Genomic DNA, 24,686 nt, shown 5'->3' with positions numbered 1-24,686 from the left:
CGTAATGACATCCATGGGTGGTCAAGAAGTATTTTAATATAAAATTGACCAAAAAGAAAAATTTAAAGCATCAGCGCTCTTAGGCCAGTTCTCCCGCCATGTCACGCGAAAAGTTCAATGCCTTGTATCTGCAAAAGAAAGTGTAAGTTGCAAAGTTAAGACAGAGTTTTCATGATAGTATAAATGAAAATTTTTGCTGGCCTTTAAATGATAAGAAACAATTTAAAGCACAGAAAAGTATAAAAGAGAATACCCATGGCAATAACCATACCGAAGAGAAGAAATATGCGCAATCATAACTCAAACACGAGTTCGATTGCCTATACCACACAGGAATCAATTTCGCACGTGGCAGCTTAGAGACACTAAAAGCTGCAAATTAAAGCTGTAAATCGTGTGTCATTCAGAAAGGTACAGAAATCGTTATACCACCAAACAATGTCTACTTTTATGTTCACCTATTCCTCCGTTTCCAGCTCTTCCCTGCCTCTCCCATACGATTCAATTTATTATTGTCAAACACGCTTTAACTCGTATGTCAACCATTCGAGCCCTGTTCCAATGTACACCTTGCCCCCTTCCATGCTTTTTTGACGACACCCTCCTGTTTGTTCTTTCGTTTTGTTTTATGTGACATATTGTGCGCGAGCTCCTGACAAGCTTGTCGTAAATGGGAATGCCCGGAAAAAGACGACTCTTCATATCCTTTAGTATCATCTGTATATTTGTAGCAGAAGGAACATTTCGCGTGGCCTCACTTGAAATGCATTCATTCAACAGGCGGGTAAGTTGAAGCTTCATAAGAGCAAATGCTTTAGCTGCTGGCTATTTACCAATATTTACTACAGTTGCTCTCGGACATCTTGATTGCGAGGTTAAAGAGGGCACAGTAATGTTCCTTCTATTTTAGGATTCGCTCAATTTTCCTCAGAGGGTTTGGCAGTAGCATCGTACGCGCCTCTAGACTTATTATTTGATAAGAATTATTATTTTCATTTTCACATCAGTCGTAGGTGCAGCACGCGGCACCTGAAAACAGGTTGAAAAAGTGGCATCCTGCAGTAATCGATGGCACATTTTTTAAGGGAGCGTAAAGGGGCAACTACACTCTGGAACTCAACCACACACTTTTCGCAAGCACCGCAGCCTATTCGTTATGCGTGAGGCTTTAGAACTTCATCTCACTTTCAACATAAATAACGGAGCGTGGTGTCACGTCGACCTAGAATAAGCACATGTTTATCAAAAAATAAAGACGTCTGTCTAAGAGACAGCTCCGATGTTGCTGTGATGTGCCCTACATTTGAAGTAGAGCGCAGCGCATTTACATCAGCCACATCCAATGCGACCCTGTTTCGTGACTTAAGAGTTAGTTGTTGTTTCTCGCGGCATCACTGAACGCGGCGCTGTGGGAGTCGCTCATGTACACAAGGATCACAAGTGTATATTCCGCTCTGCTGAACCAGAAATACTTGCGGTATAAAAAGCCGTGCACAAAGTGCTGGTTGAGCGAATGGGGCTTAGGTTATAGTGGATCAGATTGCAAGCCTCCTTGCCCACTTTCCAGGGAGTTTCTGCGTTTTACCTTTTCGGGCGCAGTTTTAATACTACCGAAGTCGCTTCCAGCTCCATGCCCATGAGCAGGTAGTCGCTATGAGCGTTCAGTCATAGGCGAAAGTAAATCCAGGAACTGTCTCTATACCGACTCTCACCGTACGGCTGCTCGTGATACAGTGGTAAACACCGTCCGGGCGCATGGGGCAACTTTTGTGTTTTTCTTCGGCCATGAGTGAGTAAACCTTGTTATTCATAACATCTGGCAGGAGACGGCCCTATAGGTCAAGTTCGCTCAGCCTTTTATTCTCTCTGCACCTGTACTTAAATATATAAGCAACCGAAAACATTAAAGCACTTCTGGTTTCCTACTTTGACAGCGTTGTATCAGATATTCCATCATAAAGGCAATCTATGGAGCATTACAACTGGCATGAAAATTCAACCTTTTATGCCGATTGTGAAGCACGGATAAACAAAAAAGGCGACTCAACAGCGGTCGATATCAGAGTCAGACAAGGTCTCTTGGCGCGCATAAGTGCAACTCATTATTCCATGTTTTAATTCGAATAGCATTTTTGCCTACCGCAGCCGTTATCTATCTATCTATCTATCTATCTATCTATCTATCTATCTATCTATCTATCTATCTATCTATCTATCTATCTATCTATCTATCTATCTATCTATCTATCTATCTATCTATCTATCTATCTATCTATCTATCTATCTATCTATCTATCTATCTATATATCTATCTATCTATCTATCTATCTATCTATCTATCTATCTATCTATCTATCTATCGATCTATCTATCTATCTATCTATCTATCTATCTATCCTCTTCCGCCGATCCATTGTCCCAAGTTATTCAACTATTTGGGTCACTAAGTGCGTATTCCTAGTCATGATGCCATCGTGGTGACTCCATTGTTGTCGTAAACCTCGCAAGCTCTGGAGGGCGGCGAGGTTTACGACGAATAGACTATATGACTGGTCATTTACAGAAGCAAAGATCTTGGAAGCCTGGCCTCACAGTTCATTAGCCCAGAAAGCAGTTCCAGTGCATCTTCACTACTTGAAGGCAACAGACTTGTGTGCCAGACTATAGACATCCTACACCTACCTTAGTGCACGTGAAAGTGCGGTATAGACTCATGTTTTGTCTTTCTCGATTTCACTCCCCACGCCCCTCCCCACGTGTAGGGTAGCAAACTGGACTGAGTCTGGGGTTAACCTCCCTGCCTTTCCTTCCCTTGTTTCTCTATCCCTCTCCATTGTCGTCATCGCAACTTGTCGATCTTACTCGCGCCATGCCGTCGGCCTCGCGCCTACTGCACTGACCAAGTGGCACTAGTTGTGAGATATCTTGAGCCATTAAATATCAGCTCGTGGAAGTCGGAAGGCCGTCAAATGGCGCGAGCTGTTGTCAGTGTGCGCTCGAGGTGACGCAGGGAGCAAGGATGGTTGCCCGCAAATCCGCGTAGAGTCGGGGCCTAGGACCGACAGTCCCAGCCTGGAACCTTGTTGAGAAGGAGGTGGTTGTCCAACTGCATGAACGAGATGTCCGGCATGTCGATGTAGAATACCTGGACCCCTCGGCTTGAGGGCGTCAGGTCAGGGCACTCGCCTTTGCGCAGTCGGTACGCTGACGCTAGCATGGCTGGGCTCTGTAGTCCGGTGTCGCGAACTTGTTGTAGCTATGCGAACAGGTATCCGTAGTAGCCACAGTTTATTCATGTTACCGGGGGATACCAGGAGCGGCCGATACCGCAGGCGCTCAGGTCGACCGCGCAAGCGTTTTTTATTGTTTTATTCTCAGGCCACATGCTCGTGAGCCGTTTTCTTCTTCGCTGGCTCTGGAGATGATAATCGCATAGCTACGCCTAGCAGCGATACAGAACACTCCTTCTAAAACGATAAAATGCGTATAAACACATGGATATATTATAAAATGAACTTGCACAATAACAAACATAAAACGTACCCATGTAGAGACTGTTAGTTACACCAGTTCATGGGTGTCAAGAATTTTAGAAGAAAACAAACAGGCGCCACATGTTGTAAGCTTTGCGAAATAAGCCGTATGTGCCTTCCCACACATCGTTTGACATTCGCAGGAAAAACAGGGGTGTGAAAATAGACTTGGCCAATCCAATCTTTTTGATCCCTGCACTTTGCTACATTCAGTTTTCTAGTTAAGAAATTATGATGACTTGTACGTTTACTTAAGGCCACTGTTCTTTAGAAGGTCACGTATTCTTACACTACTTCTCTCTTTAAGCTGTGATTCTTCTGAACTGCAGCTCAGTTTATTCGAAAGTGGTTACAAATGCCCCCTCCTCGTTCAGTTTGCGGTCGCCTCTGTCGAAGTCATGTCCACATGGCACTGATGACGTCATCATGCGGCAGGTGAATAGATTTCCTGACGAAGAGTGTCCAGAATGGGTGTTACGAGGACATATTAGGCGTGGTAAGATTGCGGCAAATTGGAGAAATAAATGAGGCATTCAAAAATTGTGAGAATAGACACATAGGTGGACATGCTTTACACGCATAAATTGTCACGTGGTCATAATAATGACGCTGGTTTGTATGCCGTAGATATATGTAGTTTCCGGACTACTGACCAATCCCGGGCCAGTAAGAATGTTTCCTCAGCTGCGAAGCGTTCTTTCTGAGAAACTGGTGCAATTTTCCTTTGTAGCTTCGGCCTACATTCGGGTGCATGCAATTTTTTTTTTCCTTTCACTGGCAAATTAAGTGCAATTTGTTATGCCACTAAAAGGAAAGTGAATGGTATATATATATATATTTATATATATATATATATATATATATATATATATATATATATATATATATATATATATGTATAGTCTGGTCATCGGAGCATGTGCTTAACAAAAATTATCTGCATGTGTTCAAGCAACACGTGGCTTGCAAGTGCTCGCCTTTGTTCGCCAAAAGTTGTGTTTTGTTTAATCATATGTTTCCGTACACAAGGCTAGTACTTGGAACTGCGCACCACAAACGCAAAGGTGCAGACTGTGTTGGCCATTCTTTGACTACACTGCCACAAATAGAAATGACGGACCTTCATAGCTCACAGTAGGAAGGGCAATGACAGAGACGCGTGATTTCGTGTGTTTTTTTCGCATTTTGATTCCATTTGGTCTGTGTGTTAACTTGTCTGGTTTGATTAAATTTCCATGTTATTGGATGCTGTTCAAACAAAACCCTGACAGAAACATATTGTTTCATAGTAGGAGCAGATGTTAAGCACGCTGTGATGAACACATGCAGTTGAATCAGAAAAAATAAGTAGACAAAATTTCGTACTTAGTGAGTGCCTTCCATTGAGCAAATATGTTAATAACCGTACTGCCATATTCAGAAACGTAAGCAGTGTAAAAAAATTCTTTTAAACAAAGCGTTAAACTGACCTCTTGTGCTTCAGCCATCCACTCCGAAGACTCCAAGAAGCAAATGAGGCAAAAGACGTAATGAAGAATGATGAGAATAAGAGTGAATCCGCATATAATATAAACGTGTAATGTTGTGTAGGGTCACAGTTTATTAGGTTTACTAAAATGTCGATTGCAGTCGAATGCTCCTGCGACTGGCCAGTAATAAAAACGTTGTACTGTAATTAACTAAAACACCTCATTCTGTCATCTCTTGAAAATGTCTCTTTGCATTTGTAATATTCCCTCGTCGCATCGCTAGCTGAAAAACAAGCTCCTGATATTAGGCTTGCACAAGTATTAACTGATCAACGTTTAGTAAAAGTTGCTTAAAAACATCACATGTATTTTTTTCTGTTTTGTCAGTTCTCATGGTACTTATCGTCCAATCTGACGAAGCACAAGGAGGAATGGCTTCGGATATAGCCCTCCGCCCCAAAGCTACTCAAAGATACCAGGTGAATACTAAAGTTTGCCGTGCCATTTATTATTTTTCTGACAAAACTTATGCGAGCCTAGCCTTCGGTATAGAAACGATGCTTGGATTAGGCCGGTGGATTGCTCAAGCGATTCAATGCATGGAGTATAGGTACACCGTGTAATTTGCATGTGCTTCGCAGGTTTCAGTGTGACGATACAAGCTTCTTGAGTTTAGGAAAAATCTGTTAAAATTTGCAGCAATACATCTCATTATACTGAGGCTCTCATATATCTGCCCGCTGTGATGGTATTCTCAATTTTTTTTCTTTCCTCAAACACAAGCTAATAAGTTCTTTTATAAATTAAGAAACCTGAATGCCTACTTCTCATTCATAAGCATGTAAATACAAAACAATTGCACTTATAAGCAAATAGCAAATATGATAATGTAAGAAAATAGCTGAACTTATTTATAGCGCTTCTATGGAGAAACATAAGGTTATCAAAGTGTACTATCATTTGAAGTAATTACTTCTCACAAAGCAAGTTCGACCGCAGTTGGTAAAAGTTATGGTACCCAGCTGCTACTAGACAGCCTTTAGCGGAGGACAATTTTGAAGAAAGTGCTGTGTCAACCCGGCGCAAATAATTGCAGAAAATCATTAGGTTTTATGAAAAACTAGTTAAGAGCAGTGCAAAAGAGGTTGTGATCAAATGCTTTTTCTGTGCATCACAAAGGAGAGCGTCATTATGTTTTCTTATTCCATGTTCCCGCTAATACCAGCCCTTTAACTGGAAGCTGGACAATATTGCTGACATAAAAAAGTAACTGCAAAAACAAGGCAAATAAAACGTTAAGCCCGTGCCTTTAACTTTACCTTTAACTAGTTATCTGCTAACAAGTGGCATTCATAAAATTTTAAAGCGTGATCCCCAAAAGCATTATGGTGCCTAAACCTGTCCACCCTGTAGTTTTCTTTTGGTGCATGTGTTGGTGATATTCTCGCCGGTGAACAAGAATGGTTCACTTTGTTTAGGCAGGCTGTTATTTTTATTCGCATTCCGCGGCCTCTCAGAAACACGCAATCTCCTTTGCAAAGTTGTTTTGGAATTAGATATCATGTGGATGGTCCATGATAACGCTCAACAAAATTCTTGTTATAATGTTCCGTGCATTATGGACGTGCGCGAAGCATTGACCAGGCCGGCATGGTGAAGGGCAAAAAACTGCTTGCGTCCTTTATTGCGCTTGCTTATAAAGACACGCCAAGCGCAACGAGGAAAAAGTAAAGAGAAAGGGCACGGCTCGTGCCGAGTAGAAGTAATTACGTTGGTTGCGCTGGTAAGCGTACTACCAGATCACGACACAGTTATGCTGCCAGTTAATGTTTTTAAGGCATGCTTTTCGTGTGGTGCACCAGACGTATCGTCTTCCGTGGCCAGTATGAATTCGGGGCAAATATTATGTAGCAAATATTCTCCTTACGCGAAATAGGAAATGTCACTCGCACAATTGAAGTGTCGTATTGTGGGAAATAAAATAAATCTCTTGCGCAGCGGACACATACGTTTCCCCAAAAAATATCGTTTCCGATCTTCTAGTAACTCCAATAAGGTAGCGTCGATCTAGGTGGGACGAAATGCTATGCTGCAGCGTCTCAAGAGAGCAGCGAGATAGTGCAAAAACTAAACTTTTTCTGAGCCGCTTACAGGCTCATTCAAGGGCCGATAATAAACTAATGCAAATGTAGATCCCTAAACGTCAAAGCAATAAGCTGGCAGCCAAAATGTCTCTTCGCTGACATTTCAGGCGGATCTACTCCATCGTGCAAAAATCAGTTCTGTAGGGTACTTTTTTAACAATGCCGAAGAACTAAAATTACGTAATAATTCCCTTTACTGGGGATAAGCCAAGAAGCGCTACAAAGAAAATTCTAAATTGCACAATAGCGTCTATACGAAGATGCTTCAAAATGCCCTAACACAAACTTGAAAATGTTCTGGAACGATGCCTGTGACGAGAATGTCATCCGTCAAGTCCCTTCTAGTCATGCCGGCATTTACCAGAAAGGCTACTGTTGTGTTTGACGCAGAGGTATGTCTGGTTTCAAGTTTTACCACTGCGATGTGTTCAGCTGTTGTAACAGTGCAAGCAAAACTTTTCGCTGCATTTTATCATTAGAACAACTGGCCAGTTGCCATCGAACGAATACATCGCTTAGGCAGGCCGAATAAAGAGAAAAACAGACCAGTAATCTTAAAGCTACTTGACTCAAGTAACAAACCAGCGATACTGAAGAAAGGCTATAAATTCAAGAATACTAACTACTCTAAAGGTGAAGACTTCAGTCGTAGAGTGCGAGAAAAGAGAAGAAACCTCTGGGAAAGCGCTAAATCAAACCGTGAGAAAGGTGAAAAGGTATCCTTATTCTTTGATAAGCTGTACATAAACGATAGCCTGTTTGTCTGGGATGATGAAAGAAATGTGAGAGTCGCAGTTCAAAAAAACACCGAAAGAAGTCGACCAGTAACTCCAAGCCACAAACATTCACAGAAATAACACTGCTAAATGTCAACGCGAGAAGTATTGTAAATAAAACTGAAGCATTAGAAAACCTGTTGCTCGAGTACAGCCCTGACATTGTTGCTATTACTGAAACATGGCTTTCACCAGAAATATACAGCCGCGAAATAGCACCCCCAAATTACTCAGTTATCCGTAAAGATCGACCAACTAGAGGCGGTGGCGTAGCTCTGCTTATTAAGAAGCACTTACGCTTTGTATTGATGCCCGACGTTCCAGATGTAGAGGCTGTGTTCTGCAGGATTATGTGCGATGATTTTGCTATACTTACTGGTTGCTTCTACAGAAGTCCTCTTTCTGGTCACGAAAGTGTTATTGCTGTACAGGAGTTTATGCAGAAGCATGCTAGCAACCGAGTTATTCATATGGGAGACCTCAACTTACCTGATATTGACTGGAATACCATGCACCACACTTCACTCTCATCAAATTCGCTCATTGATTTGATGCTAAATTTCGGGCTTCATCAAGTAGTAACCTCTCCTACGCGAACACAAGGAACAAGCGCTAACATCCTAGACTTAATACTGATTAGTGACAACTTCCCCCTTGATCTACTGAACTCGGAGATCATAAATGGTATCTCAGACCACAACATACCAAAATGCCAGCTTCCCCTCGGATGCACTGCCACAGCCAAAACTTTCGAAATTATTGTCCCTAATTTTGAAAAAAGCAGATGATTCCGCTATACTAACCTATTTAGCGCATGAATACCAAGAATTTTACGAAACTGCCAACGAAAGTTCTGTCCACGTTAATGATCTCTGGCTTCATTTCAAGCGTATAGTATCGCACTGCATGCGTCATTACATCCCGCAAAAAAGTAAAAAATCGAACAAAACAATCCTTGAATAACACGCGATATAATTCATGTCAAGCGCAGAATAAAACGCTTGCGGCGTCAGATGAAAGAGACCGGCGCAAGTACACAAACAAAATCGCAACTCTCCCGCGCTGCCGTCGAGCTCAAGTTAAAGACGAAGCTTGCGAAGCATATATATTTCAATGAAACATTGCCTAACCTTATCAATCACAACCCTAATCGCTTCTGGAACTTCTTTCGCGCCCGCCCCGCAACGACACCAGATCGTCCACGCGAGGAAAAACTGGCACTCGCTGATAAATTTAACCAACACTTTCAATCAGTCTTTACTAAAGATAACGACACAATTCCATATTTGCCACCGATATCATTTCGCACTATTGACACGTTAACAATAAATGACTCCGGAATATTTAAGCAGTTACTTGAGTTAGACGTGAAGAAATCAAACGGTCCAGATAACATCCCCAACGAGTTCTTGAAAAGATATGCTGAATATAATAGTAAATATCTTGGCCTTATTTACCGCAAGTCACTTTTGACGTCAGAGCTACCTGAAGACTGGAAAATTGCCAAAATTGTACCGATTCATAAGTCAGGCGATAGTAACCTGCCATCTAACTACAGGCCAATTTCGCTTACCAGCACATCATGTAAAATTTTGGAACACATTATTCTCAAACACTTAACCGCATATTTCGAAGAACATATTCTAGTAGATGTTCAACACGGTTTTGGAAGAGGCTTATCGACAGTCACTCAGCTAACAGAGGCCGTACACGATCTTGCTTTAAGTATTAATAATCATAATCAAACTCACCTACTTTTACTAGATTTCAGTAAAGCGTTTGATTGTGTGTGCCATACTAAACTAACTGCCAAAATTACAGCTGCGATTGGCAATGTACCTATTACTGCATGGATAAAGAACTTTTTATCTTGCCGATCCCAATTTGTCGTCATCGAGAACACCCCATCTGCTCCGGTGCCTGTCACATCAGGGGTCCCACAAGGCTCAGTAATAGGTCCGCTGTTATTTTTACTTTTTATCAATGACATTACAAATACCATTGATTGTAAAATAAACTGTTTGCAGACGACTGCATAATATACAAAGAAATACGCAAACACCAAGATCGAGTTCAGCTCAATAACGCACTAGCAAAAATAACGGAATGGTGTGATAACTGGCAAATGACCATTAATACAAACAAAGCGGTTTGCATGACAGTAACGAGAAAAAAGCACCCATCGTTTTTTCACTACACACTTAACGGCAGCCTCGTAACTAGAGTTCAACAGCATAAGTATCTTGGTTTAACAATAACGTCCGACCTTAACTGGACAGCACATATTAACAACATTACTTCTTGTGCAATACGGAAACTCTTCTTTTTCAAAAGGTGCCTGCGGTTGGCACCAACTAACGTCAAACTTTTAACTTGCATTACATTTGTGAGACCTGTCCTTGAGTATACTAATGTCGTATGGTTCCCGCACCCTAAGACAAACATATCTAAACTGGAAAGGATCCAGAGAAAGGCAATTAGGTTTATCCACCGAAAATACCGGCGCAGTGATTCCCCTACTCTTCTTCTAACACAGTCAGGGCTTGCAACTTTGGCTGTACGAGCAAAACGCGCTCGTCTCAAGTTTCTGCATCAAATATTACACAGCCGACTAAAAATAAATGCCTCTGCATAAGTTACCTTTTCTAAATCCCGCGTACTTCGTTATAATCATGCATAAACACTAAACGAGTTCCTTCGTACTAACGATACTTTTCAGTCTTCCTTTTTCCCCCGTGTTGTTCGCGAGTGGAATAACCTAGATGCATCTGTAACTAACCCAGTATCGCAGTCTGATTTTGTTAACATATTAGAAAACGAAATAATTAATTAGAAAAGAATAGATCTTATGCACATTTAATTGTCAGAACCCCCATTTTTTTTAACTGTAGCTAAACATTTACCCCCTTTGTTTCTTTCTTTGTTTTTATAACACTATAATGATCCTTACGTACATGTAACCTGAAGTGTACTATTTCTGTGAGTTTCTCTTGTTATTCATATTATTAGTGTTGTAAAATTGTGCATTGAACCTGTTTTATGTATTTCCATTTACATGTTTTCATGTTCTTACCATTAGGTATATAAACCATGAGATGTATGTATGATCATATGCCCACCTACTATGGTCTCGATATGAGACTGGCAGTATTGTAAATAAATAAATAAATAAATAAATAAATAAATAAATAAATAAATAAACTCTCAAAACGGTGCACTCCTTCCTTTTATAAGCGAGTACCACCCCCCCCCCTAAACATTAGTCTGGAAAATACTTTTACCTTTAAATAGCAGCTCAATATAATTGCCGACCTATTGCATCTCTTTTAGATTCTTGGAAATTTTTATAATTTATTTGGTATTTATTTGTGCGATGTGGAGAAAAAAAACGCCCAATAAACACTCTGGATAATATCTTACGCATCTTGCAAGTTAAAGAAGAATTTAACCGGTGCAAATTACGGCGTTTTTCATGCTATTTTTCTGAATGTGTCTAGAATCATGAATATTTAGCTCTGGCTTCTACTCACCGTTTCTCCGTCTTGCGCACTTTGGTTTGTTCTGGACCAATTTCTTCGCAGTACTCAGCACATTATTGGGTTAGTGTAGAACAAATTCCATTTGCTGCATGCGCCAAACCTTTATCCCTTTAACACTCAGGCTGTAAGTTTATCACATGACAAAGTAATCATACCTCATAGTCAGTTTAACACAGGATTGCGATTGAAGCGTGGTAAGAAATGTTAGGTGTAAGAGACATGGAGAGAAAAACAACAAAAATACGGTATTTTTTGCCCCTCTTCATTTTTTTGTCTGTCTTTTTTTGCTGTAAAGTCACACAACCTCATTCGGATTTATGTCATTATCAGTAAAACATACTGCTAAGAGCTGGGGCATCGGTAATATAGCAGTTCCAAATCAGATTAACTGACCTGTCTTTTCTCGTTCAACCCGAATACTATGCACCAAGCCGATATGGCTCGATAGTTCCTGAGCGCCTGTCTTTGACACGTTTAATAACAAGTTTCCTAAAAGCACCGACTATAGTGTCGGCAATTAAACGCCAATTATAGTGCTGCACAACAGAACCTTTATATCTATTTTAAGTTCTTTAACCCTAGTAATGGAAGAATAACCTGCCTGTAGACGCTCATTTGAAATTAAGCATTCATAAAAAAATATTAAGTGGTTTTTCAATGGTGGTATAATCAGAAGAAGCAATTTCTTGATCTCATTAGAAATCGGAATGTTTGAATGCACGTACGCTTAAGAGCTGCGTTTGCGATGAGCCTAGTGGTTGTGCAGCTATTCAAGAAACGAAACAAATGTAAGTAGTAGCGCAGTTGCTGAACATGCCATAGTTCGCTGCTATAACGCGAATAGTGACGGCGAAACAAGGATGGCTGTATATGACCTACTAATCACACCACACTCAGTTTTGTCTACCTTTAGTGAGCTCCTCCGGAAAATCTCCGCAAGACAATTAGACAACTGCCAGATTTTTAAATACCACCATGTGCAGTAAGCATACATGTTTATGAGAAAAATAAAATGCGCATCACAGTAAACGGTGCTAAATGATCATAGAGTAGAAAGGCTTCACTTGTGTAATTTTTGCCACAATATGATGACGAAGAAACCTAGTGTCGCTGTATTAAAGCTGGCAACTTCAACGAGCATACTTTGTGACACATGCAGACATGATAATACGGTAGTTTATCTTAGAATTTCGTACAATACATTGTGCGTTCTTAAAACTGCGTTTTTGTGCTCCTCTTACAGCGAATTCTTGGATGTGGGCACATGCACTACCACCATGGTCACTTCTGCAAGGTGAGAACCAAAAGTGAAGGGAACGTGATCGTAATCTAAATTAATAGGCAACAGCGATAACACTCACGCATGATAGTCAAAATAATGTGCACAGGGAGTGTTGCTTCTCAGGCTACGCGTATAGGAAAAAATGTATAATTGATCACATTGCCAAAGGATGCGTTTTATGAGATTTGCTTTTAAGACAGGCAAGCTTGGATAATAAAATACATTACGCAGCAGCAACCTTGAGCTCGCCAGAGCTGGTGGGTGGCAGTAAACACAGAACAGCGGCCCCCGCCGCTCATTTCTATAACATCTGTGACTATTGGTCAATAAAGTGGAAGCAATTTTTTAAGCGTGCAAACAAACGTCCACTGAGCCCTTACCCATATTTTGGGCACACACACGGTGCCATTATCGTTATTGGTTACCGTGGCAAAACTAAAGTTATAAAGCTTTTCTTCAAAGCCAATGTACACCTGGGGGAATCACCAAGGTAGGCAAAGTTTCATGAGAGAAAAGTCACGCCCACCCGGCAATAGCTAGGACATAGTTGCCGAATTCTTCTTCAACTCCATACTGTTTTTTTCGTACTTGCGTGCTACAAGTGTAACGAACACGCAAAGTAGAATTACAAACAGTGCACTATAATCCGGTGTGTGTAGGTGTACCTCGCTTAATTAAAAGGTTCATATGTTTTCGGACTTCTGTGACTTGGATATAAGTGATATAAATTAACGAATTTATTTCATGAGTTTATTTGGGATCAACTCGAACAAAGTGTGAATTCTAATAAATGTTCGTGAGCGTACGTTACGTTATCGCAATATTTCCAAATAAATAGTTGGTTGTTTACACCATTAAAGTTAAATACTCAATTAACAGCAGCGTTTCTCGCTTACACTAGAGTAGTGCCTATGCGGAAGGAAATACCTCAAAGGCTACAATGGATATTTATTTATTTATTTATTTCAGAATACTGCAGGCCAACAGTTATGGCCCATGCAGGAGGGGCTATACAAGGCATGTAAATACACTGGAACATCAAAAAATAAAAAGAAAGAACGGCAGTTTAACAGATTGCCGCTAACAGACAAGCAGAAAAATATGTATACACATGTACATATTCATATATATATATGCTTTCGCACATATGCAGCTCTCATTCACTCAAACAAATGCTCTTCTAGAGCTTTAACAAAATTAGCGGACTGGAAGATGGCCCCTGGAAGACAGTTCCAGTCGGAAACGGTCCTCGGAAAAAAACTGTGTTTGAATGTTTCAGTTCTTGCAAAAATTGGTTCCAGTAAATGACTTCCTGTGTGGTGTGTTCGTCTAGACGATAACTGTTTAAGTTCTGTGGGATGCGAAATGTTTAGTTTATGTGCTAAAAGGTTATGCAAAAACAACAAACGGGACATTTTCCTACGTACTTGAAGTAGTTGGATGTTATTTGTTTTCATTAGTGTCGTAGGTGAATCAAGCCTTCTGTATTTGTTATAAATAAACCTAATCGCTTTCCTTTGCACCATCTCAAGCTGGTAAATGTCCTTCTTTATGAACGGGTCCCATAAGACCGACGCGTACTCTAATTTTGATCTGATGAATGTTATGTATGCAAGACGTTTAAGCTTACTTGGAGCGCCTCTAAGCTTCCGCCTCAGAAAGCACAGCTTGGAAAATGATGAGGAACAAATGTCTGAAATATGCTCAGACCAATATATACTTGTCCTATTGGTGAAACTGCACATCCGTGCTGTATGAGGTAACGTTAGTTGCGTGCTTCATTTTCTTCGCAGAAGGACACCTGCCCAAACAAGCACCTCGGAAAATGCGTAAAAGGAGAATGCGTGTGCCTCCACGCGGTTACAACCAAGACGACTGCAGCTACAACAACCAAGAAAATGCCGAAACGTGCATGGAAGAATGCATTACCGGAATAGGTGGTGCCGAAAGGATAAGCGGATGGCCGGCCTTAAAAAACAATTTCTCAAATTGTTCCTTATTTTATATTACTGCAGAGTATTGTTACCGATCTATGTCTGTAATAAACTCTGTCCTGTTCTACGCCAAGTCTATAGTGACTGGAAATCACGGGCCGAGCCATAGACCTCGGGTGATTGTGAGGCCCTCAAGTGGACAACCTCTACTTGGTGCGAAAGATGTTGTTGGTTAGTGCTGGGACCGGCATTGGGAAAAATTATGATTTTCGTAATACGTTTTGATCAATGCTGCCGAAAATAGAGCACTTGGGGTTAAGAGAACTGCAATACAATAAAACTGTAAGTTCCCTCACATACTGCACGGGGTTAGTCTGCTAAACGCCTCTAAGCCACAACAAACCTCCCTAGTTCCCTCATGGGTTTCTCAAAGTTTTGATATTATAATGTTCAGCGTGTTGTAAAGGATACGCACATCGGTAACAACTAATACATCTACCTACATCGTTAAAAAAGGCATTCAGGTCACTGAGCCCTAGAATTTCCCACAGGCTCTGATGTTGCGCTCTTTCTGAAATGTAATATTGAAGTTTTAAAGAATATTGCTTACGTCGTCAAAATTTCAGTATATAGAGGTGGGCATCGAAAAAACTCATCTTTCGCACGCCATGGTTATTACAATTTGCTCGTGCCTGAAGAAACAAAAACATGCAGACTTTTATGCCTATATTTCTACAAGACTGTTCTTCAGAATCGATGGACGTACAGGTGTTATCAACAAAACTAGTTGCCGAGTTAGTTTATTCATGACTTAAAAGCAAAGGTTAGCGCGCTAAGAAGATGAAGAAAAAGTGAGACACAAACGAAATATAAGGGCCCGTATATGTCGTTTGTGTCTCACTTCGTCCTCATCGACTTAGCGTCGTAACCTTTCATTTTAAGTGTTTTAATCTAATTCAATGAACATATCTCATATATGTTTTGTACAACAGCAGCGGAGAAGGCGTTTCATATTGTTCCGGGCATGTCTGTGGCATTCTTTTCAATATACAGAGAAAAGATTGCTGTTTGTCACAAGAAAGCAGCGACTTTTCTTGTTTCAGGAAAATCCCACGAAAACACGACGTGGCTTTTGCAGCGCTGAGAACTGCAGTGCGAAAAAAAAAAGAACGGAGGGTTAGCAAAAAGGAGAAACACGACTTGTTTTCTTTTTCTTTCCCCATTTCAGTGCATCGCGCTGCAAAAATCACACCGTGAATGTTTCTTGCTTTGCAGAAGGCATAAGTTGTGATTTTTTATTGGGAAGTATCTTTTCCGCCAATTAAACTGGTGTTAGGCTTTAGGACTATCATTATAATTTTGTATAGCTTTTTCCGCAATATTTATGAAAACTTGTGTACAGTCTTACGCATCACTAATTTGTATACGTCCACTACTTTACTCGAAGAATTTGAGAGAAATACTTATTCTGTCCGCATCATCCGCTTCCATTTCTAATTAGCCTTATGCGATGCGTTGTATCAAGTTCCAGTCCGGCAGTTATTTATTAAATTTCAATATAAGGCTACCTCCAGTATGAGCGTGTTCACCTAATGCGAGGCAAATATATGCAGTCTGCGGGCTAGGCTTGCCTTCGTGAAGCTACTATATGTACATCTTTTGTGAGCATATCTTTGCTTGATGGTGATGATGGTGATGACGAAAGTTTGCTTTTTCATAAGTGAAGTTTTTAGCACACCAAAAGGGACGAGAGACAGAGGCAAGACGCGGGCACATGTCTCTGCCTCTCGTCCCTTTTCGTGCGCTAAAAACCTCAGTTATGGAATACCAACACGCCCTAACCAACGCTCTTTCAATTTACTTTTTTCCTTCTATGATAGAAACGGGAGCGGGATCAAACATCTACAAAGGCTTGACATTGGGCTCTGGCTTCTGCATTATGGAGGTAAACATTTTATCCAAATCAAATTGAACAGATGAGCAGCGTGATATAGAAAAGAAATATGTACATTACACAATAATAATAGCGATTGACTACGAATCTGTATGTACAATTTCCCAAGTGTGGGAAATAAAGAACACGGCTAACGAAAATGAATTGGATTATTTGATTCCAAAATAACCGTAACATTGCGCTAAAACATAAAACGATAAAATATTTATATCATTTATAATGCATTTCATGTTATATAATGCACATCTTCACGTATTTCTTAGATAATTTACTCTAATCAGATAAATTTCGGGGTTATGATAACTTTAGAATCGGGAAATTCAGATACTCTCAGCCATAAATTACTCTGGACTTAAGAATTTCTATAGTTTCCTTGCGTACACAATAGCGAGATTTTGATTCAGATGGTTGAGATGCGTACCATTTGTTAGTTTTTACATTTTGCAAAAAGCTATAATTGTACATCTGGTAGGCTTTGACCACAGTGTGTTGAACAAATAGAGTATTCGTTCTCAAAATCTTGAAGCCTACCTCTCTAGTTTCCTAAGTATCTAAGGGCTCCTTTTTTGTAAGAATATCAGTTGTCGATAAATTTTGGATAAATTGTACGCCATACAAGCAAATAATGTGTAACTTGTGAACGAAACATAGAGTAGGATTAAACCTTGCGGGTTTCCGCAGAACTATTATTTCAAACTCTTGCCTTGGCTTCTAGTTGTTGACAAATTTGACTTCGCCCTACCATCTGCTAGCCGCCTGGTTAGCTCAGATGGTTTAGCGGCTGCCCCAGAAAGGCGGTGGTCCCGTGTTCGAGTCCCGGACCAGGACGGATTTTTCTTCAACTTCGAGGCTTTTCTTTCGAGGAGCCCGTATGTGTTTCCTTTCTAGCAATAGCTACGAATTTACAGGTTGATGTCTGATTGTCCCTTCATCAATGGAGTAACATAATACATTTTTTAAGCCAAAGTGGAATCACACCCCTGATTCTGGTAAAACATCCCCTGATTTTCCTACGTACGGCAGACAAGTTTCGCACGTGTGTCTTTCAGGACATATCACCTTTGAACCGGATAACCAGAAAGTTATTAGTTTCTACTCGTTCCATTTGCACGTCCCGACACCAAATTGTTACCTTGAAATTCATCGATTTGTTAATTTGTGCAAATATTACATATTTAGTTTTTTTCACCCTTTGTTGCAAATTGTTGCTTTGTAACCAGGATAAGAGCAGATTTAAGTATGACTTGTGACTTGTGACTTGTGTGCAAAAAATCTATTTTTTTCCATCAGCATACATGATTAAACTTTGAGAACATGGTATGTAAGAAAGATTATTGATGCATAGTTTAAATAACAAAGGTCCATGTATAGAGCTTTGTGGGGCACCTTGTAATATCTTTAATTTCGGGGATTTGCACTTGGTATATACTACGCACTGATACTTGTCATTTATACAACCGCGAATTGAGTCACATTCTGTCCCTCTTATCCAATAATCGTAAAACGTAGTCAAGAAATTTTGGCATGCCTTCTAGAATCTAACATTCTAAATCTAAAAATTGACGAACGGTGTTTAATTTTACCACAAATACACTACAATATCCTCGTCTCAACTTTCCTTTTGCCCCTAAGTCACTGCATTTCGCCTTTATAAAAGAGACTTGTCCTCCTAAAACTTTAGTAAACAGCGGATATTAAAACACTTGTTAATCGTAACGAAGCAATCCGCAATAAGCCTCTGCGCTTTATTTCTGCTGACCGTTTTCCCTCGTGCAATGTAGGAAGTACGAGAACAGAACATTTAGTTTCTTTAATGGCTCCAAATGTGGTTTTATGAGTAGTCCTTGCCTTTTCCACCAGATGTATTTGATTAACGTGACGAATAAGCAAAGTGTTCTTTTAGGTTCTTATTCATCTAAAGGTTTCCAAGTACATGCGAACGTTGGCGTTACAAGTAAAATGATTAATCAGCACTGGCGCCATTTCTTTAAAAGGCTAGCCAAGTCTGAAACCCCAATCGCCTCCGTCATCACCTCTATGGCGGACATAGAAGAATTCAAGTTCACCATACCTCTCTCTTCTAATCACTCTATTTATCGATGCACCTGTATTTTTTTTATTGCTACAGCGTTAACCGACTTTTTTCTGCAAATACTGAGGACTCTGGAAGTAACTGACTTAGTAACTTACTGGCTAACTAGAAACTAACTAAATAACTATCTATGTAATTAAACATATATATACACATAAGGCTACCTCAAACAAAATGCTGCAGCATAGATTCATCCCTGGACTTAACAAATCTATTCTATGCAAGTATAAAATAGTGATGACCACGTGTTGGCCTTCTGCTGTCCATTCAAAAACAAGAGAAAACGGCGCTGAGAAGGAATGGAAGATGAAAGAGAAACATGCTGATAGCCAACAACAACTCCGCATGTCATGGAATATGCATTGTCAGTTCGTCGAAAACACCTGGTAGCCTTGAAGTTACAATAAACAAACTTGTCATGGCTAAAGCATGCCCAAGCAATGATCTTACTCAGCGAGTCATTGACTGAAATGTGTTGGCGGCCCCTTGTCAACGATTCCCCGACCTAAGGATTTACTTGCGAAAGAAAAACGATCCGGACGAATGCAAACAAGTGTAGAATCTCTTCCACGTTGTTTCCGGTTATCTGACTTTGGCCTGGCTCACACCTGGCATAAAAATACGCCGTGTAGACAAAAACGCAATCTCGGCTCAACTCGCATAGAAGCACTTGAATTATTTTCCCCCTCTCTTCAATGCCCGACCCCGGCAGTTCATTGCTTATGCTGCACTCCGTAAATAAATTAAATTGGACGCTAACCTAGTGCTGCTTACACCTGTCGCGACTGGTCGAAAGAGTGCAGCTCGTCGCCATATGGCCAAAGGTTATCGAGCTGAACGCCCGTATAAGAACATCCGATGCCCGGACTTGAATAGTTTGCTGACCCTAATGCTGGAGCGGAAGTATTCATGCATGTCACCCTTACCAATCTGACGGCTCCGTTCTGCAAGCGGAAAGCTCTTATTTAACCTGGTGTCCCTTGAAGCAGCTGCTCTTTCTCAGACATCGTTTTTAGAATGCATAAAAAGAGTTACACGCTGCTAAGCGCCCTTTCACTGCAGATCGCAGGTAAGTTCAGTTTTCAGCTTCACTGATTCCATCATTTCTGTCTCTTCTTGGGCCCCAATTCAGTGAGATTTCTGGTACCAAGGCACACTTTCACAGCACCAACCTGTTTTACGATTCACTAACGCAAATATCTCATTTGTAGGCATTTAAGAATAGCTTTAGTTACCTATTTTCCCCACTTTTACGCACTTGTTGTGGTATGCCTGCATGTCTGAAACGCTTTACTCGCTCATAGTTTTACGCTAACCGCAAATGCATTTCGTGATGTCGTAAGGTAACATGCAACAAAGACGCTTTAGCTCTATCCGTTTACCAGAATATCACCGTAAGTAGCATTTTGTTCTTCTAAACGCTAAATGAGCAGTAATGTATCTGCGTTGATTACATCTACTGTTATGTGCGATTATTTCGTGAAAAGCTCTCAAAGTTACTGTCTTGCAGATAGACTGTGACCATTCAGCTTTTGAATTCACAGTCATAGCTGGGGTACAGAGAGAGTCACAGACTGACTGAGTCACAGAGTCACAGACTGGGGGTACAGAGAAAGAGAGAAGAATACAGGAAGGCAGGGATGTTAACCAGTCAATAGTCTGGTTGGCTACCCTACACTGGGGGAAGGGAGAAGGGGAAGAGAAAGAAGGGAGAGAGAAGGTGTAGGTACGTATATGGACAGCACTTCAGTTAAAGTCACTCGAGCAAACCAGAAGTTCTGAGAAAACACAAAAGTGCCTTCACTGCCTTCTGAGCCGATGATCGGTCGGGACGGTGCTCTAATATTGTCTGTTCACTCAGAGGACGATCGTCTAGTTTCCTCAATGTGTCGGACAAATACTGTCTTTGTGCTTGAAATTGAGGACAATGGCTGATAGTCCTGCATGTGATGTTTGCGCATGCGAGGAGAACATTGACTATATATTGTGCCATTGATCTCAATTTCAAGCACAAAGCGGGTACAGCAATTGAATACTATTTTCAGGCTGCTATAGCGTGTTAAACTTACCTACGGCGAACGACTACAGTGACGTGGCACAGGCTCGTACTGAGTAATATACGGTGCATTTATATTTCGAAACGTTTTTCAGTCGCCACTTTTAGCTGGTGCGGCAATTTTGCTTAGGATGCATGGTTCAAGCAGTCGGGTTTTTAAAAATACTTTCATTCGTATTTTCTTTTCTAACAGGCTTTTCTGTCAAATCATGAAGATTTTTAGCCAAATCTTTGGGTCATGACTGGCGTATCAGCCGAGTTCTGTTTTGCAAATATACTTTAGACGGGCGTTATAAATAGGCACGCAATCTCCTTGGATATATTTCAGACATAATTGTATGCTTAAAATTGATATAGCTTTAGTTTGGAATTTCTTACCGGAATAATATTTAGAAAGCCAACTCGTTATCTGTAACAGGTCGTTTAGTGCAGACCACTTGTTGCTTGGTAACATTACCACATTCGATAACACTATGACAATCATTATCCAAGCCACACAGCTGCTGGAACTTATTCAGATACGGCTACTCATCAGGAAAAATGAAGGAAAACGGGAAATACGGAACACGTTTATCCACGTCGTAGAAATAAGGCTTATGAACGGTGGCTATCGTACATAGCAACGCTAGACTGGTATACATCGCTAGTCTTGCTACGGCTTACATGAAAAGCAACATCGTTACAGAGTTACATGAGTTCTGAAAAATCAAATTGCCGGAAATCTTAAAGAAATAATTACTTTCAATTTGTGGTTGCGATTAAACTAACGAATAATGAAATGAGTTGCAATATCTCATTTCTATTGTATTGGCCACTTCCAGTGGTCCTGAAAATGCGTGTACTAATCTTTTATGCTCCGGCATTCAGCTATGCAGGCATATTCTGTCGAAATTCGACACCTTACTTTTATGGAGATGTGTGCTCGCACCATTTTCGCCGTGCTGACGAACTACCTTTGTGTCAATGGACGTTATTTTAACCGGAAGACAAAAATGTTTCTTATTTTGTGCTCAAACAATCATTGCACAAACCAATTGCCTGTATTCCCCAACTCGTGGCCATGCGGAAGTGGCGCTAATGAAGACAACGGTTTATCATTTACTTAATTCCGTCCTTGGTACTTGTATCAATTTTGAGGGCACTTCCTTCATGAGAATGAGGTAAACGAAATGTGCAAATGTATGCAGCAAATAATAAGGTTAATGTCGCGTTGATGCTTATCATAATTTTCTTATAATGTTTGCGGATTCTACTGTTCTAGAAAACAGTGTTTTGTTGTGTTTAGGTCATTAGGGGCATTTTGATCAGATGAGGGACAAAAATACTTGGATCTGAGGGGCTCGTCTTTCAATTAGTTACAATAAGTTCGCTTAAAACAGCCATACCTTTTACATTCAACTCAATTCCTAATTAGTACAATTTGCCTACTACGACACACAGATCGAGCGCAATTTCTTTATCATTCATTGTAGTTGACACCGATAAAGTATTGGTAGAAAATAGTGTGGTATATGTGCATAATTGCATAATCTATTTATGAACATACGCTATGATCGCATCCGTTTTCGCCATCTTATATATAAAAAACTAAGCAATATGGAAACGCCAAAACTATCCTACTTTTTTCTCGTAACTGCAAAATTCTTGCCACGCAAAGTGCCGCAATCTCATTTCCGCTTTCCTGCTTTACATGTATCCCAGTTATCATCCTGATCTGCTTTGGGTGCGTTCACGGGAGCACGAAAAGGGCCTCGGAGACCGGCTCCACGGTGGTCCAATCACGCACTAATCCCAGGCTTGCAGCAGATCATCCAGCTAGGACAGCATGGGCAGTTCACCCCGTTTCCCAACACAAATACGCCAACGTTGAAGACGCTGGCAGTAAAAGATTTGGAATGGCTATTCAGAAGGTACATCACTACCAAGGATTGGGCAATGCGAAACTTTCACCACAAGCCAACTCCCCATCTGCACCGGAGGCAAAAAGCAGCACCCCGCGTTCTCAACCGCTTGAAAACAAAGTCGCATCCACCCTGTCAACCGCTCGCCAACAAACCAGTCAACCGGCGTCATCCAGCACCACACATTTGATCAGCACTCGGTTCACGCCGAGCAACGCCGTCTATCATCCTTCAAACCATACGCGAGCACAACCAGAACGAACGTACATGCCTGCCACCGTGGTGCAGCTTCCTCATCTCATTCTCCACAATGGAATGATTACGCAATCCGTCTGCAATAATCCCTGCATCTGTGGGTGCGAGAGGACTTTCTGCAAGCGAAGGGCGTGCTCACCGTTCCCGATGACGGACTCGAGTACCTGCACAGCCTACTGCCGCAGTGTGTGTGCACACGAGTGCTCGGAAGCCAGCCTAAAACCGAACGCGAACAAAGGTAATGGCGAGAATCGAAGGACGCGCTCGAAAAGGAGCAGGCACGTACACGACAGCGTCAGGACACGCCACATAGAGCACCCTTCCGAAGCAGTTCAGCCTCATGGCCCAATACTTCGAAGACTGCTCGAAATTAATGACTCTTCGAGGACGAATAACACAAAGGCAACGAAAGCAGTGGCTGCAAACACTCAAGGGAAGAAGCCCAGTGCACCTGTGCTGGCAACCGCTGGCAAAAATGACACTGAGTCTACGACGCGCCCAGCTGCTCCTATGACAACCAGGTCAACCAATAGACCTTATCCGGCCGCCGTTAGCTCAAGTACCACTGGCAGTAGCCCACCGCCAAAAATGATCCGATTTCTGGTGTGCGACCAGCCATGCATCTGCGCCTGCGAAAGAACCTTTTGCACTCGAAGCAAATGTTCTTCTATTCAGGAAGGGGATCAGACCCAGTGTAGCAAGTACTGTTGGAGCGTGTGCTACGATGAGTGCCGAAAGACGGGCTTGAAGCCTTCTTGAATTGCAATGGGCAGAAGTTGTCAGATTTCCATCTTGAATAAAACAACTTGAAATTTTTCAAACTGCTTCATTTTATTCAGTTTTTCTGAATCTTCCGAATGCCGCATTGGAGTTTATGGTGGACGTTGTACCTTAAAAAAACCCGTCAGTTTATCACAGTGGCCAGGGTTACTAATGTTTGTTTGAATTTTTCAAAATAGGCCTGGGTGTTTCCTATTTAGTTTTGTAATAGCCAACGGCCAGCTTACTACATTTGTGTGTGTCGCAAACACGCGAATGAGAAATAATCTTTTTAGCACTCTCCAAAGCAATATGAATGGTTTCTATATATCATTATCTTACCAAGAACAAAAGACAACATGTTACAAGGTTAGGTGGAACATACATTCCACTGTCAACGGTAACAAAGGTGAGGAGTCTCAATGAACTACTAGAACCGCAAATACGTGTTTGCTTGTTTTTTTTCGGTTACAATCAACATAATATGTTCCCGCCAAAGATAATACTTGTTTATTTTTTTTCAGTGTATTTGCATGACATGCTTACCTATGTAAGAGGGACATTCAAGCTGTTCACGTTTTAGAGTATCGCTAAGCTATGGAAATGGTCTTCTCGTGTGCATGCATTGGCTCGTTCAGGCCATAGAGACTTGAATGACAGAGTGGTCAAAGACATAACGCTGAATGGCGGTAAATACAACAATGGTTATCAATTTTCAAAAAATTCATTTATTTCGAAACCACTTACTTCGGAAAGGTAAACGTTTGCACTCGGAATGGAAAAGTTTCAATGAACGAACCTCGCAAAGGAGCGCTTCACGTTCAGGAGAAAAACAACTTTCCTTTTACTTTGCAAGATTTCTAAATTTTTTTTTCCGTAGAGCGCCACAAAACATTCGCATATACACTTTGGCAAAAAACATGGCTTTAGGCTTATGGTGTTGCCTCCTTAGGCACAATGCGCAGGTACATATGCTCAGTGAAGTTAATTCT

At 41.0% G+C, this 24,686-nt stretch overlaps 2 protein-coding genes across 2 annotated transcripts; both read left to right on the top strand.

Moving 5' to 3' along the window:
* The first annotated feature begins 1,592 nt into the window (after window positions 1–1,592).
* LOC139052939 (uncharacterized) lies at window positions 1,593–14,804 on the top strand. Its single transcript, XM_070530084.1, has 4 exons — window positions 1,593–1,789; window positions 5,390–5,481; window positions 12,705–12,755; window positions 14,537–14,804. The coding sequence occupies exons 1-4, from the start codon at window positions 1,756–1,758 to the stop codon at window positions 14,678–14,680; spliced, it is 321 nt and encodes a 106-aa protein (XP_070386185.1). The 5' UTR covers window positions 1,593–1,755; the 3' UTR covers window positions 14,681–14,804.
* A 4,686-nt stretch (window positions 14,805–19,490) lies between these two features.
* On the top strand, window positions 19,491–23,756 carry LOC139052916 (uncharacterized). The gene is made up of 2 exons (XM_070530065.1): window positions 19,491–19,792; window positions 22,481–23,756. The coding sequence occupies exons 1-2, from the start codon at window positions 19,741–19,743 to the stop codon at window positions 23,692–23,694; spliced, it is 1,266 nt and encodes a 421-aa protein (XP_070386166.1). The 5' UTR covers window positions 19,491–19,740; the 3' UTR covers window positions 23,695–23,756.
* The last annotated feature ends 930 nt before the right edge of the window (window positions 23,757–24,686 follow it).

The sequence above is a fragment of the Dermacentor albipictus genome, unplaced genomic scaffold (assembly GCF_038994185.2).
Source record: "Dermacentor albipictus isolate Rhodes 1998 colony unplaced genomic scaffold, USDA_Dalb.pri_finalv2 scaffold_44, whole genome shotgun sequence".
In the NCBI taxonomy this organism is placed as follows: domain Eukaryota; kingdom Metazoa; phylum Arthropoda; class Arachnida; order Ixodida; family Ixodidae; genus Dermacentor; species Dermacentor albipictus.
The sequence above is the reverse complement of the archived record's forward strand: the minus strand, read 5'-3'. Positions and strand labels throughout refer to the sequence as shown.